General features: G+C 41.4%; 1 protein-coding gene across 1 annotated transcript in view; it reads left to right on the top strand.

Annotated features, from left to right (window-relative positions):
- Positions 1 to 12,588, top strand: part of KDM3A (lysine demethylase 3A) — a 45,032-nt gene extending 32,444 nt beyond the window's left edge. The window contains exons 18-25 of the mRNA XM_054030913.1: positions 732 to 903; positions 3,540 to 3,630; positions 4,305 to 4,435; positions 5,310 to 5,429; positions 5,520 to 5,659; positions 8,669 to 8,845; positions 8,925 to 9,059; positions 10,895 to 12,588. Coding sequence (XP_053886888.1) covers positions 732 to 903; positions 3,540 to 3,630; positions 4,305 to 4,435; positions 5,310 to 5,429; positions 5,520 to 5,659; positions 8,669 to 8,845; positions 8,925 to 9,059; positions 10,895 to 10,990 — 1,062 coding nt within the window. The 3' untranslated portion in view covers positions 10,991 to 12,588. The remainder of the gene's footprint in view (positions 1 to 731; positions 904 to 3,539; positions 3,631 to 4,304; positions 4,436 to 5,309; positions 5,430 to 5,519; positions 5,660 to 8,668; positions 8,846 to 8,924; positions 9,060 to 10,894) is intronic.
- The last annotated feature ends 367 nt before the right edge of the window (positions 12,589 to 12,955 follow it).

Below are 12,955 nucleotides of genomic sequence, written 5' to 3'. Positions count from 1 at the left end.
CAGCAGTTGTCTCTAAAACTATATGTAAACCTTTTTTGGGGAGTGGATTATGCACCCTTAATATCCATCATGTCATGTTCATAAGCCTGGGAGTTGACACCCAAAGTCACTTATGAAAAACTGCTCACTTAGCAGCCGTGATCTCTGTCACTGTCTTGTGGCCAACTTTTATTTATTTATTTATTTTGTCTTCTAACAGAACATACTTTTTCCAGTTGAGAGTTACAATGTTGTGCGAAAGATTTACTACTTCTGTTTTCCAGGCAACTTACTACATTTGAAGTTTTTTGTAAGCTTTAGAAACTACAACTTAACTTTTGAAAGTACAGCATACGAATGAATTAGCAGTTTTGTTGCTACTGGTTCCTCCTTTTTTTTTCCCCTCAAGTATGGATAAGATTTCAAACTACAAAGCAGCTTTTATTATAATATGTATAGACTTTGTAAATCTAGCATGGCAACCTAAATAATGGAAAGGCATTGTAAATTCTAAGAAGTATATCTTCACGAGATACCCATGTCCTCAACAAAACTATATAAATAAGATGTTAGAGAAAAGGTATAGTTATTTTAAAAATATTTTCAATTTTTTTCTTACTAAATTTGGTATAATCTCTGACGTTGCCATTATACATCCTGTATAATGAGGTCCTGCAGAAATGCTTATTAAATCTTAAAATATTCTGGCTTAAAGAGACTTTAATTTTCTCTAATTCATATTTGTCTTTTAGCCTGTGATGGTGTCTGGAGTGCATCACAAAATAAATGCAGAGCTTTGGAAACCTGAATCCTTCAGGAAGGAGTTCGGTCAACAGGAAGTAGATCTGGTTAATTGCAGAACCAATGAAATTATCACAGGAGCTACAGTAGGAGACTTCTGGGATGGATTTGAAGATATTCCAAGTATGCAATGTGAAGTCACTTATATTCTGTTGTTTTGGCTAATTGATACTAAGAAATATGGCAAACAGAAGAAAATATCCTGCTTTCCATTCTTATTGCTTGCTTTTCTACAGAATGGCAGACTTTTTTTTCCATCAGTGACATCTCTGTAATGGGAATATGCTGTTCTCTCTGGCTTGGAACTGTTGGGTTTCCCAGACTTTTCCAAGTTTCAGAGTTTGGCAAATGGTTCATCTCCCCCCATGCTCCAGTGCAGCATGCCTGTCAGTGCTCTTTACAGGTGCACCTTGTGAAATGCACTGACATTGTTCCTAGTCCTCTGTACTAAGAGGAAGCTGTTTCCTCAAAATCTCCTTTTGAGGGCTCTTTCTTCAGCATCTTTTTTTTTTTTGTCTTTCTAGCAGAGAGAGAGTCTTTTTCGAAGAAGTTTGAGTACTCCCATAGCCTAACATACATCCTTCAACTGCTTTACCACTTGAGTGGAATCTGGATGATAAAATATAAATGTTGATGCTAACAGGATAGTTGAATTGGCTTTTTGAATCCCTAGAGAACATTTTTATTCCACATGTTGCATTTCTAGTTGGAATTACTTCTCTGAGAAGTGCAAGACAAGCTTTATATAATGGCTAAGTTTTTTTTTTTTTTTTTTTAATTTTTCAATATTCCATAGTGATTAAGTTGTCCTGTGGCCTCATCGTGAATTGATACCAGAAGTAGTGTCTTGAATTCCTCATGAATCAGACTATCATCTCCAGGTGTTCTTCCTAAAATCTCCTTCTCACCTGTGGGAAACTAGACTTGTACATTAGATGTTAGAAGGATTTAGGGGTCTTCTACTTTTGCTGTTTGAATAGGACTAAAGCAATTTAGAAAGCCATCTACACTCTTAGTTGCCCTTAATCAGTGTAAAGGGAATGCATTTCCACACAGTACATCTAAAGTGCATTTGGCTGTAGGCTGGACATTGTTAAACACTGGTTAGTTTGCTCTACTACACGGGTGGACAAACTTTTTGGGCCGATGGCCACACCCGGGTATAGAAATTGTATGGCAGGCCATGAATGCTCACAAAATTGGGATTGGGGTGCAGGGAGGGGGTGAGGATTCTGGCTGGGGGTGTGAGCTCCAGGGTGGGGCCAGAAATGAGTTCAGGATGCAGGAGGGGGCTCTGGGCTGGGGCAGCGGGGGGGGGGGGGGGAGGAGTGAGGGCTCTGAGTGGGAGTGCAGGCTGTGGGGTGGGGCTGGGGTGAGGGGTTTGGGGTATAGGAGGGTGCTCTGGGCTGGGACCGAGGTGTTCAGAGGGTGGGAGGCGGATCAGGGCTGGGGCAGGGGGTTGAGGGGTGAGGGCTCCAGCTGGGGGTGCAGGTTCTGGGGTGGGGCTGGGGATGAGGGGTTGGGGGTGTAGAAGGATGCTTGGGCTGGGACTGAGGGGTTCAGAGGGTGGGAGGCAGATCAGAGCTGGGGCAGGGGTGCAGGCTTCGGGCGATGCTTACCTCAAGCAGTTCCCAGAAGCAGCAGCATGTCTCCTCTCCCACCCCCCCCGCCACCTCCTACACAGAGGCACGACCAGACAGCTCTGCTGCATACTGTCCCATCTGCAGGCACTGCCCCTGCAGTTCCTATTGACTGCTATTCCTGGCCAATGGGAGCTGCGGGGGCAGCGCATGGGGTGGGAGCAGCATGTGGAGTGGACGGAGCCCCCTGGCTGCCCCAATGTGTAGGAGGGGGGACATGCTGCAGTTTCTGGGAGCCGCATGGACCGGCCCCCGACGCTGCTGCCAAGCTGGACCACCGGAGCGAGGCAAGCCCCAGACCCTGCTCCCCAGCAGGAGCTCGAGGGCTGGACTGAAATGGCTGGTGGGCTGGATGCAGCCCACGAGCTGTAGTTTGCCCACCCTTGCTCTACTAGAATTCAGGTTTCATCAGTGGTCTACCTACATAATGTCTCCATCATAAAAATCCGCAGGGCTGCTTGTGGGTCTCGGTCTCGGTCTCTGTCTCATCTAGAGCTGAGGGTTGCTTTGTGAGGACAGTTGTGCATTACTTGATTAAACTAGAACTCATCAGAAAAGAGTTGTGCTGCTTGCTATCTTTCCACAAGTGGAAACATAAAGGTCACTTCAAAGAGAGAACTTTTAATTCCCATAATTGTTGTGGTTCTTAATGTGAAAATGCAGACTCTATCCACCTCCCCCCCTCATCTGCAGAGTTAGATTCTCTCAGAACTGTGGCACTTGGGGGGAAGAAACTGAAGCAATGGGAGCTGGACAGTACATTTCTAACCTCTGTTCAAAGTGTCTGATACTGGGAGAGGTTGCTGAGAGTTCACAGTAGTCACTGATTTCCTGAAGATTCCTGAAATTAAATTGCATCTGGGATTGGTTGGATAGGGAGGACACACCCAATTTCTGGAAGAACCAGCTGCTTTTGTAAGAAACTGCTTTTTCTGGGACACAAGTCAAGGAATTTTCCAGATGACCGTGTCATAGGAAAAAACAGGGCCCTGATTTTGCATAAATGTTTGTGGCTACAGTGTGCTTGTAATGTGTGAGACCACATACTTTTTGGATGAATTTTCTATTCTAAAAAGTACAAGTTACAAGTAACTGATACCTGTGAGCTCTTAATCATAGGCCGGCTTAAAACCGAAGGAAGGGAGCCAATGGTGTTGAAGCTTAAGGACTGGCCTCCAGGAGAAGACTTCCGAGACATGATGCCATCTCGGTATGAACTTGTGAAAAAACTATTCCTTGCATGGTTGATCTCAGAAATCACAAATACTATTGAACTCTGAAACACCTGATTCAATTCTGAGCAGTGACGGTCGTTTACGCATAAACTACATCTGTTTCTGTGAGATGCTCGGCATGGTTGGGTGTTTTGAGAAATAAGTTTTGCTATAGATGCTCATGAAAATACAATAGGTTGCATTTGCATCTAAATAAATTAACTCTTTGCTGCTGATTGTTAAAGTTTAAACTTCAAAAAAGGAAAAAATCCATAACATTTCTCTCGCGTTCTCTCTGTCAAAGCGTACTTTTTTTAAGCTTAAGCTAAATTTAAGCTCTGGGTCAGATTTCTTCCATGCTGTGCCTAACTTGCATACTGTACTTAGTGACAATAGAGATAATTGGCCAATTAGTTGACATTAAGGGCTTCAGTGTTGTTCGGTATATTAGTAATTATACTAATGTACATCTTAAACTTCACATATCTACTATGTTCCTATGTCTTATCTAGCTGTTTGTTTTCCCATTAGATTTAATGAGTGCATTGATGAAAGAATTATACCCCTTGGCTGGGAAAGAAAATAATGTTGGTTGTAGTAAATTTTAATAAATCTCTCCCTCAAATATTTTATACTGTTGCCTAATATTAATGGAGTTGTATTACTGTAGGTTTGATGACCTGATGAATAACATTCCACTGCCAGAATACACTAGAAGAGATGGTAAACTCAACCTTGCCTCCAGACTTCCCAACTATTTTGTTCGACCAGATTTAGGTCCTAAAATGTACAATGCATATGGTAAGTAATCCTGTTAATTTTGTAGCTCATACTTTCCATATATTCCAGTAAATGTTAATTTCAGAATTAAGTGCAGACCTGTAATCACAGACAATCAGATTAGTCGTTCTGTCAATCCAAATTAGGTGTTTGATCTTGGTTCCCTTTTGTAAGAACGAGCATTGCCCAGATGAGTTACTGTCAATATTCATCAGCTGATCTTTGTATTTAAGTAATCAGTTTTGTCCTTAGTTCTCAAGAACCTCTGTGCATTCATTCCACTGTCCTTTTAATGACACATCTGACTGTTCTCTTTGTTACTTTATTGCAGCTCTCCCTGGATATTTGCTTGTTCTACTTGTGCCCACTACTTCTGCCCAATCTTCTTGGAACTCTTTTTTTTTTTTTTTTTCCTCTGAGCCATAGCCTCCTTTTTTAATCTCTCTCTGAGCCCTTCTTTCCTTGACGTGTGTTAAAACAGCTCTCAGATATGGTTCTTTCAGAACCATGCTTGACAAATTTTTCATTATGGGGGTTGCTAGTGTAGCCGCCATACTTAATGGGAACTGGATTGTTTTTGAGACTCATACTGGCCTATATAGCTGTAGAAACCCTGTACTAGTAAGTCTTGAGCATGGCTTCTGTACATTTTAGTCATGTTAGGCATGAAGGCAACAGTTAGTGTGTTAGGCTATAAGTCTATTTTGAAAATGTTTTTTTTTTTTTTTTTTTTTTTAATGATTACAAGTCAATAGGCCAGTCTGGAATTCTGACTCTCTGGAAAAAAAAACTTTGATACTGTAATCACATTAACAAACATTTTAAACAACTGCTTCTTATAATGCATATTTTGTTATTGGCCTATAAATATGTTGCATATATCTAAATTTTCCAGGTTTAATTACACCAGAAGATAGGAAGTATGGCACAACAAACCTCCATTTAGATGTGTCTGATGCAGCTAATGTTATGGTTTATGTGGGCATACCAAAAGGGCAGGTCAATCAAGAAGAAGGTAAAACATTTGCTCATTGAGATCATCCGTGTGTAATCAGAGGCAAAGCCCTTCAGTGTAATTATGTGTTCACTCTTTGTTTTGTAACAGAAGTGCTTAAAACTATACAAGATGGTGATTCTGATGAGTTGACAATTAAGCGTTTTATAGAAAATCGAGAGAAACCTGGTGCTCTATGGCACATTTATGCTGCTAAAGATACAGAGAAGATCCGGGAATTCCTTAAAAAGGTAGGTTAATGTTATGCTTAGAAATAAACTTGCACATGGGGAACAGAAATTTGATGATAGAGAGCTCTTCAATCTAACAAAACTCTAACAAGATCCAATGGCTGGAAGTGGAAGCCAGACAAAACTAAGGTTAAAAAGAAATGCAAATTTTAATTGAGAGTAACTAATAGAACTGGGCAGAGAACTCCCTTTCATGGAGAATTTTGATATTTTGAAAGTGAAATTTTGATTTAGTTTAAATTTGGAACACAAAACAAACCCTTGGAAATTTTCTGCAAGAGGGGCTAGATGACCCTTCGGGGTCCCTTCCAGCTCTGAGATATATATGGAGATATATGGAATGGAGCCTTGGCTCTGAGGCAGCCAACCTGCTGGGAGCCCTGGTGTTTCCAACTCCAAGGCAGTCTATATGGCAGGTTACAAAGGAGCAGGAATGTCGCCAGGTTCTGTAGAACTTAATCACTCCTTTTTTTTTTTCTCAGCAAAATAGCTGGATTTTGTTAAAGCATCAAATTCTGATGAAAAACTGCTTCATTTGAATTTTTCCAAAGTCTAGTAATTAACCTTTGGAACAACTTAACTGAGAGTTATAGTGGATTATTGATTTACTGAGAATTTTAAAATCAAGACTTTGGATATTATTCTAAGAGATGCTATAGTTCAACTACAGCTGAATCAGTAATTGATTCAGGGAAGTCGTATAGCTTGTTATGCAGAAGGTTAAACTAGATCACAATTTTCCTTTCTGGCCTTAATCTAAAATTCATTTCATGTGGCATGTGCTGCAGGGGCTCTTGCACCAAGAATGGCCAGATTGTGTGATGAGTTAGAAGGATCTGGTGGTAGATGAGCAGTGGGGGCAGAGGAGAGTAGAAACTAGCCCAGGAGGTAAGATAAAGGAAATCAGAGTGGCGTTTTGTCTTTTTGTGTTTTTAAACCATGTTTTCAGTGGATCCTGTATTTATGGCATTGTGTGAGGATGGAGATATGATCTTAAACCGACACTCTAGGCAAGAGTTTCAGTAGCCAGGCTTCACTCTCCTGACGACTACTACAGTGTGGCTTGAATACATTATAACCTTTAAGCATCTTAAAAACTGGTCAACTTTTTAAGTCTGCCTTTAGCTGATGTGTAAAGGATTAAAACTGGAGAGAGGGGCGTTTGTAGCTGTCAGTCCCAGACCCTGCCAGAACAGATGCAAAGCCTGCACACACATCTCCACTGCTACAATGATCAACACACCTTGCAAGATACATGGGTCCTGCACATGCCTATCCCAACACAGGATGTACCTCATCCAGTGAACTAAATGTTCCAATAGCAACTATGTGGGTGAAACCAGACAGTCACTATGCTCTTGAATGAACTCCCACAGGAAAAGGATAACTCCTCTTCCCCCCCCAAAGTGATCACTATATCTGGCTTATCAGTCCTCGTCCTCAAAGGAAACCCACACAACGCTTGCAAAAGACAAGCTGGGAAGCTTAGATTCATAACTTTGCTGGACACTAAAAATCATTGACTGAATACACACTGGATTTATGGCTTATTACAACAATCTATAACCCACTAACAACCTCCCTCTTTCTCCTTATGACTGGAGGAGTGTTAACGTGCAACTTCATCTTGAATGGTCCCTTGAAATATGTTAACTATTTACGTTAAACAGTCTGTTCTGCCTTGTATTAAGCTTCGACACTGAATGAGGCCAGGTCTACACTTCACACTTATTTAGGCATAACTACGTTGCTCAAGGGTGTGAAAAATCCACACCCCTGAGTGATGTAGTTATACTGACCTTAACCCCCCATTTTGAAAGCTCTATGTTGGTATCCCGCCGACATAGCTACCGCCTCTTGTGGAGCTGGAGTTGAGCCGACAGGAGAGCACTTAGAGCATCTTCACGAGAAGCTATAGTGGCACAACTGCAAGTTTGTAGTGTAGACCTGCTCTGTTTCCCATAGCTGAAGAAGAGCATTGAGTAAGCTCAAAAGCTTATCTCTCACCAACAAAAGATAGACACACGAGGTGGGTGAGATATTAACACTGGAAGGGATAATTAAATTCTGCAGACTGAAGAACTTTGTTTCTGCATATCAGGACTTTGTGTAGGCCTTCCAAGACGGCTGAATTAGTGGGCTCAATTCCAGGTGTAGTCCTATTTGGTAATGGGAATAAAAGTAAACCAGATGCAAAGCATTTAAAAGGGAGGTGGTTGAGTCAGCTAAGTGACTGGAAAGTGTATGTCTTGAGGGCGGGGGGGGAAGGAAGGGGGGAAAGACCTTGGAAGAGTGAAACTTCCAAATTCTGATGATGGTTCTAGGCTGTTCTCGTGGACAAATAAACTGCTGATAAACCTACACGCTGTCTTATTCATAAGAGATGTGAATGGGGGGATCTCTGACAGGCTTACTGGTAGGGATTAGAGGGCTGGTACAACAGCTAGGTTTAAGAGATGTTAATGGCAAATAAGTACACTGCTTCTACCTGGGAAGTTAATACTTCAACTTTGTTTCAGATGACCTTACAAAACAGTGCATTGCTCTACCTTAAATATTTGTTTGAGAAGACCAAAGAGATAGATTACAGTACATAATATCTTACTTGTAGTACAAAACTTCTAATCCCATTGCTGTACTGGTTCCCTCTGTGGCCTTGTGCAAGTCACTTGAAGGACGCAGAGGGGCTCTCTGTAAATAAGATTCTTGTCCTTGTCACAGAAGCATAGTGAAGATCATTAGCAAATGCTTGCAAAGTGCCATAAGAATACCAAATCTTCTGTATTATTAAACAGACTATGGTAATAACCTTTAGAGCTCTTAAAGTACTGGATGATGAAACTTCCATTTTCATTAGTGTTTATAGCTAGTACTGTAATTGAACACAGAAATACACAGGTCAACTACTCAATGGTCTGGCTTTGTCAAATACAAGTAGTGCACATTGATACTGTATTTGACTACTTTTTGGGTAGTCACTGTCATATTGTGACTATTTTTTTTTTTCAGGTCTCGGAAGAGCAAGGTCAAGAGAACCCCGTCGATCATGATCCAATTCATGATCAGAGTTGGTACTTGGACAGATCTTTGAGAAAACGTCTTCATCAAGAATATGGAGTTCAAGGCTGGGCTATCGTGCAGTTTCTAGGAGATGTAGTTTTCATTCCCGCAGGAGCACCGCATCAGGCAAGAACCAATGACGCTATTATTGATTGATAATTTCAGACTTCTAGACATGTGACTGATATTTTTTGTTCTCTCTCAGGTTCATAACTTATACAGTTGTATTAAAGTAGCAGAAGATTTTGTTTCTCCGGAGCATGTCAAACATTGCTTTTGGCTCACTCAGGAATTCAGATATCTGTCGCATACGCATACGAACCATGAAGATAAACTGCAGGTAACTTACCAATTTTTAGTTTTTAAAATATATATATATATATATATATATATATATATATATATATATATATATATATATATATATATATATATATATATATATTAAACTGCATATGTAGGGCTTAATAGCAACTGCATATTAATGTTGTGTTGAGTTGCACTTAATGCAGGGGTGGGCAAACCATGGCCCGGGGGCCGCATCCGGCGTGCCAGACATTTTAATTCAGCCCTCAAGCTCATGCCGGGCAACGGGATTGAGGGCTTGCCTCGCTCTGCGTGGCTCCCAGAAGCAGTGGCATGTCCCCCATCTGGCTCCTACACACAGGGGCAGCCAGGAGGCTCTGCACACTGTCCCCGCCCCAAGCGCCGCCCCCACAGCTCCCATTGGCCAGGAACCACAGCCAACGGGAGCTGAAGGGGTGGCGCCTGCAGGTGGGGCAGCGCACAGAGCCACCTGGCTGCACCTCCACGTAGGAGCCGGAGGGGGGACATGCTGCTGCTTCTGGGAGCTGCTTGAGGTAAGCAACTCCCGGAGCCTGCACTCCTAGGCCCTAGTCTCAGCCCTGATTCCCCTCCCATTCTCCGAACCCCTCAGTCCCAGCCCAGAGCACTCTCCTGCATTCCCAGCCCGACCGCAGAGCCTGCCCCCACCCAGAGCCCCCTCCCACACCCTGAACTCTTCTAGCCCCGCCCTGAACCCACACCCCCTTTTGCACCCCACCCCCCAATTTCGTGAGCATTTATGGCCCGCCATACAATTTCCATACCCAGATGTGGCCCTCGGGCCAAAACATTTGCCCACCCCTGACTTAACACATGTTAACAGAATGGTTTTAATTGATTTTTAAATCAAATTCTGAAGAATAACTCTTCAGAAGTAATTGAATTTTCTGTCTAACTTTTAGTAAAACCTTTACTAAGTGTTTTTTTGTTTATTTTTTGTGTGGAGGAAGCTTTTGCCCTGTTCCTCATTTCTTTGGTTTCATGTAGCTAAAGAACTATAGTTCCCCTAATTCCAAACTTCTCTCACCAAACTCACATTTTGTGATACGATCATAAGCCAGTCTTGAACTTTTAAAAATGACAGTTATTTCTCTAGTTTGAAATAACCTAATGGAGTCGCACTGAGATTAGCCAATGGAACTGTAGGGGGAGAGACATACAGCATTGACAGAATTATTAAACCTGGGACACTTCCACACTCAAGAACTTTAACTCGAAGTAATGGTTGCTAGATTGCACAGCACAACACAACTCTGAAAATCAGTTATAATTCAACTGCACCTACACTTCTTTCATCAGTTGCCATCTCAGTCTCAACTGTTCCCGCTGTACCATCCATAGCCTGGATCCATACCTCCATCCTCATGCTGAACAAGCACTATGCAGCCTTAACTCTGGCCATACCTACAGTACACCATTGGGTTCACGTGCGGATTCAGTTCAGTACCATACATAACTAGGTATGGTACTGAACCAAAATATAGAACAGTCATTAACATGGATCATCCAGTCATTGTTTGATACTTAGGAAAATATCTCAAGTAGCCACTTATACCTGATGCCATACCTCACTTAATTGCACACACCAAAACATAGCCACATACAGAAGTATGTAGAATGAACTTAAAGCTACACCAACCTTCAGTTAATTGTTGAAACTGTGAACATACAGCCTTAAACATAGTTGGAGTTCATGGATGCCTCTTATTTTGGGAAAAGTCAAAGCTTTTTCACTCTACAAGAATCTAAATGTAGAATCTTCCAGACTGACTAGATAAGTGCTTTTAGCTTTGTCTCTTTAAAGTGGCTAACTTCTTGTTTTCCTTTTAGGTGAAGAATGTCATATACCATGCTGTTAAAGATGCAGTTGGGATATTGAGAGCTAATGAATCCAGCCTTAGCAAACCATCAGGTGGAAAGCCTTAACCATGAACTATGAAACTGAAAAATATTGGCAGCAGAGTAAACGATTCCATCAGGACCTCCTGTGGATGCTGAGATTTATTAATGTTACCTCATCTTCCTTTCAGCAGTACCAGAGGATCATGGTACTTCGTTCTATGTATTCGTCTAATGTTTACAAACCTGAGATGTATATGTAGTAATATTAACAGACTCTGACATACTGTGAATGCTTATTTGCAATAGAATTTTATAAGGAGAAACTCTCTCCAAGCTGTACAAAGATACCTTCTGTAGACCTTACTCGGGAAAATACACTGGAAATTTCCAAATTATTCATTTGAAAAATGTTAAGACATGATGTAAAAAGCTCATCAACTTTTGTAATTTGCTTTGGGGGGTGGGACAGGAGGAAGTATGAAGTTTTGATTTAATAGCCAACAGTAAGTGTACTGAGAGTGCAGTTCTTATGTTTTTACATTAACACAGAACTAGCATCAAAAATAGTATTAAAACTAGTGTATATTGACAAGGAGGGGGATTAACCATCTTCGGTTAAATGAGTTTACATTTCTAAATGTAAAATGAAAGGGGCATTTTTTTCATTAAAAATTCCCGTATTGAAACTTTGATTTCCAGCTTAAACTGGTATTTGCACTCTTCTGTAACTCTAGGTTCTAATAGTGAATACCCTACATATAGCACTTACTTCTGTTTTAGGAGTGTATTCCTTTTCCAACCTCTAAACTGACTACCCTGATATAATGCTATTAAGTTAAAAACAACAAAGGCATACAAAAGCAAAGTGTTTCAGGGTAGAAACGGCTATCTTGTGCTTAAAGAGGAGGTCTGAACGAAAAGCCTAGGCAACTGGAAATTAAATTGCATTGAATAGCACTTTTACAAACTTGATTCACTGAAGTTTAATTTAACTACTCTTAAGTTCTTATTCCAATACTGTTACTGTAGTCTCTGCATTAGAATAAGATCCGAATTCTCTATCCCACACTCAATCGTCAGTGGTTTTCAAGGCTGTATTTAAAAGAGCAGGCAGCCTCATGAGGTATGTCCACATAGCAAAGAACCCGCAGCGGGCCTGGGCTGCAGGGCTGGTTCATTGCTGTGTAGACTTCTGGGCTTGGGCTGGAGCTCAGGCTTTGGGCCCCTACTACCAATTGCTTGATCCCTCTTCTTCCATGCAACCCTTCAGCTACTCAGCCTCACTGTTCATAATGCTTCTCTACTAAGGTTCTCACTACTTTGTCCAATAATTCCTTCCCCTCTCCTCCTTTAACCCTGCATCTTCTGCCAATGGGTTTTTTTGATGGTAGAAAAAAATATGGCACTAATACCTATTGTCACCCTGATCTGTCTCTATATTGGATCCCTTTTCCCAACCTGTGTTGATCTTCGATTGTAAACTCTTTGGAATATGAACTACATGTACAGCTCTTGAAGAAAAAATGTTAAGTGCTTGTCCGTGCATATATATTCCAGTCTTGATGTACCTGTACCCTAGGCACTGACGTGATCATGGAATGACAGATCTCCTGAGTATTGAAAGGAAGGCGTGAGAGCAACAGACTATGAAAATGGACTTTATAAAAGATGATTTTAACAAACTGGTAGTATTTTTTTTCTTGCCATGTGACCTTAGGGAAAAAGGAGGGCAGGAGAACTGTCAGTTTCTCAGAGATAAGAACATAAGAAGGGCCATAGTGGGTCAGACCAAAGGTCCATTGAGCCCAGTGGCCAATGCTAGGTGCCCCAGAGGGAGTGAACCTAACAGGTAATGATCAAGTGATCTCTTTCCTGCCATCTACCTCCACCCTCTGACAAACAGACTAGGGACACCATTCCTTACCCATCCTGGCTCATAGCCATTAATGGACTTAACCTCCATGAATGTATCCAGTTCTCTTTTAAATGCTGTTATAGTCCTAGCCTTCACAACCTCCTCAGATAAGGAGTTCCACAAGTTGACTTTGC

The sequence above is a fragment of the Malaclemys terrapin genome, chromosome 5 (genome assembly GCF_027887155.1).
Source record: "Malaclemys terrapin pileata isolate rMalTer1 chromosome 5, rMalTer1.hap1, whole genome shotgun sequence".
Taxonomy (NCBI): domain Eukaryota; kingdom Metazoa; phylum Chordata; order Testudines; family Emydidae; genus Malaclemys; species Malaclemys terrapin.
Note: the sequence above shows the minus strand (reverse complement) of the source record. Positions and strands in the feature narration are given on the sequence as shown.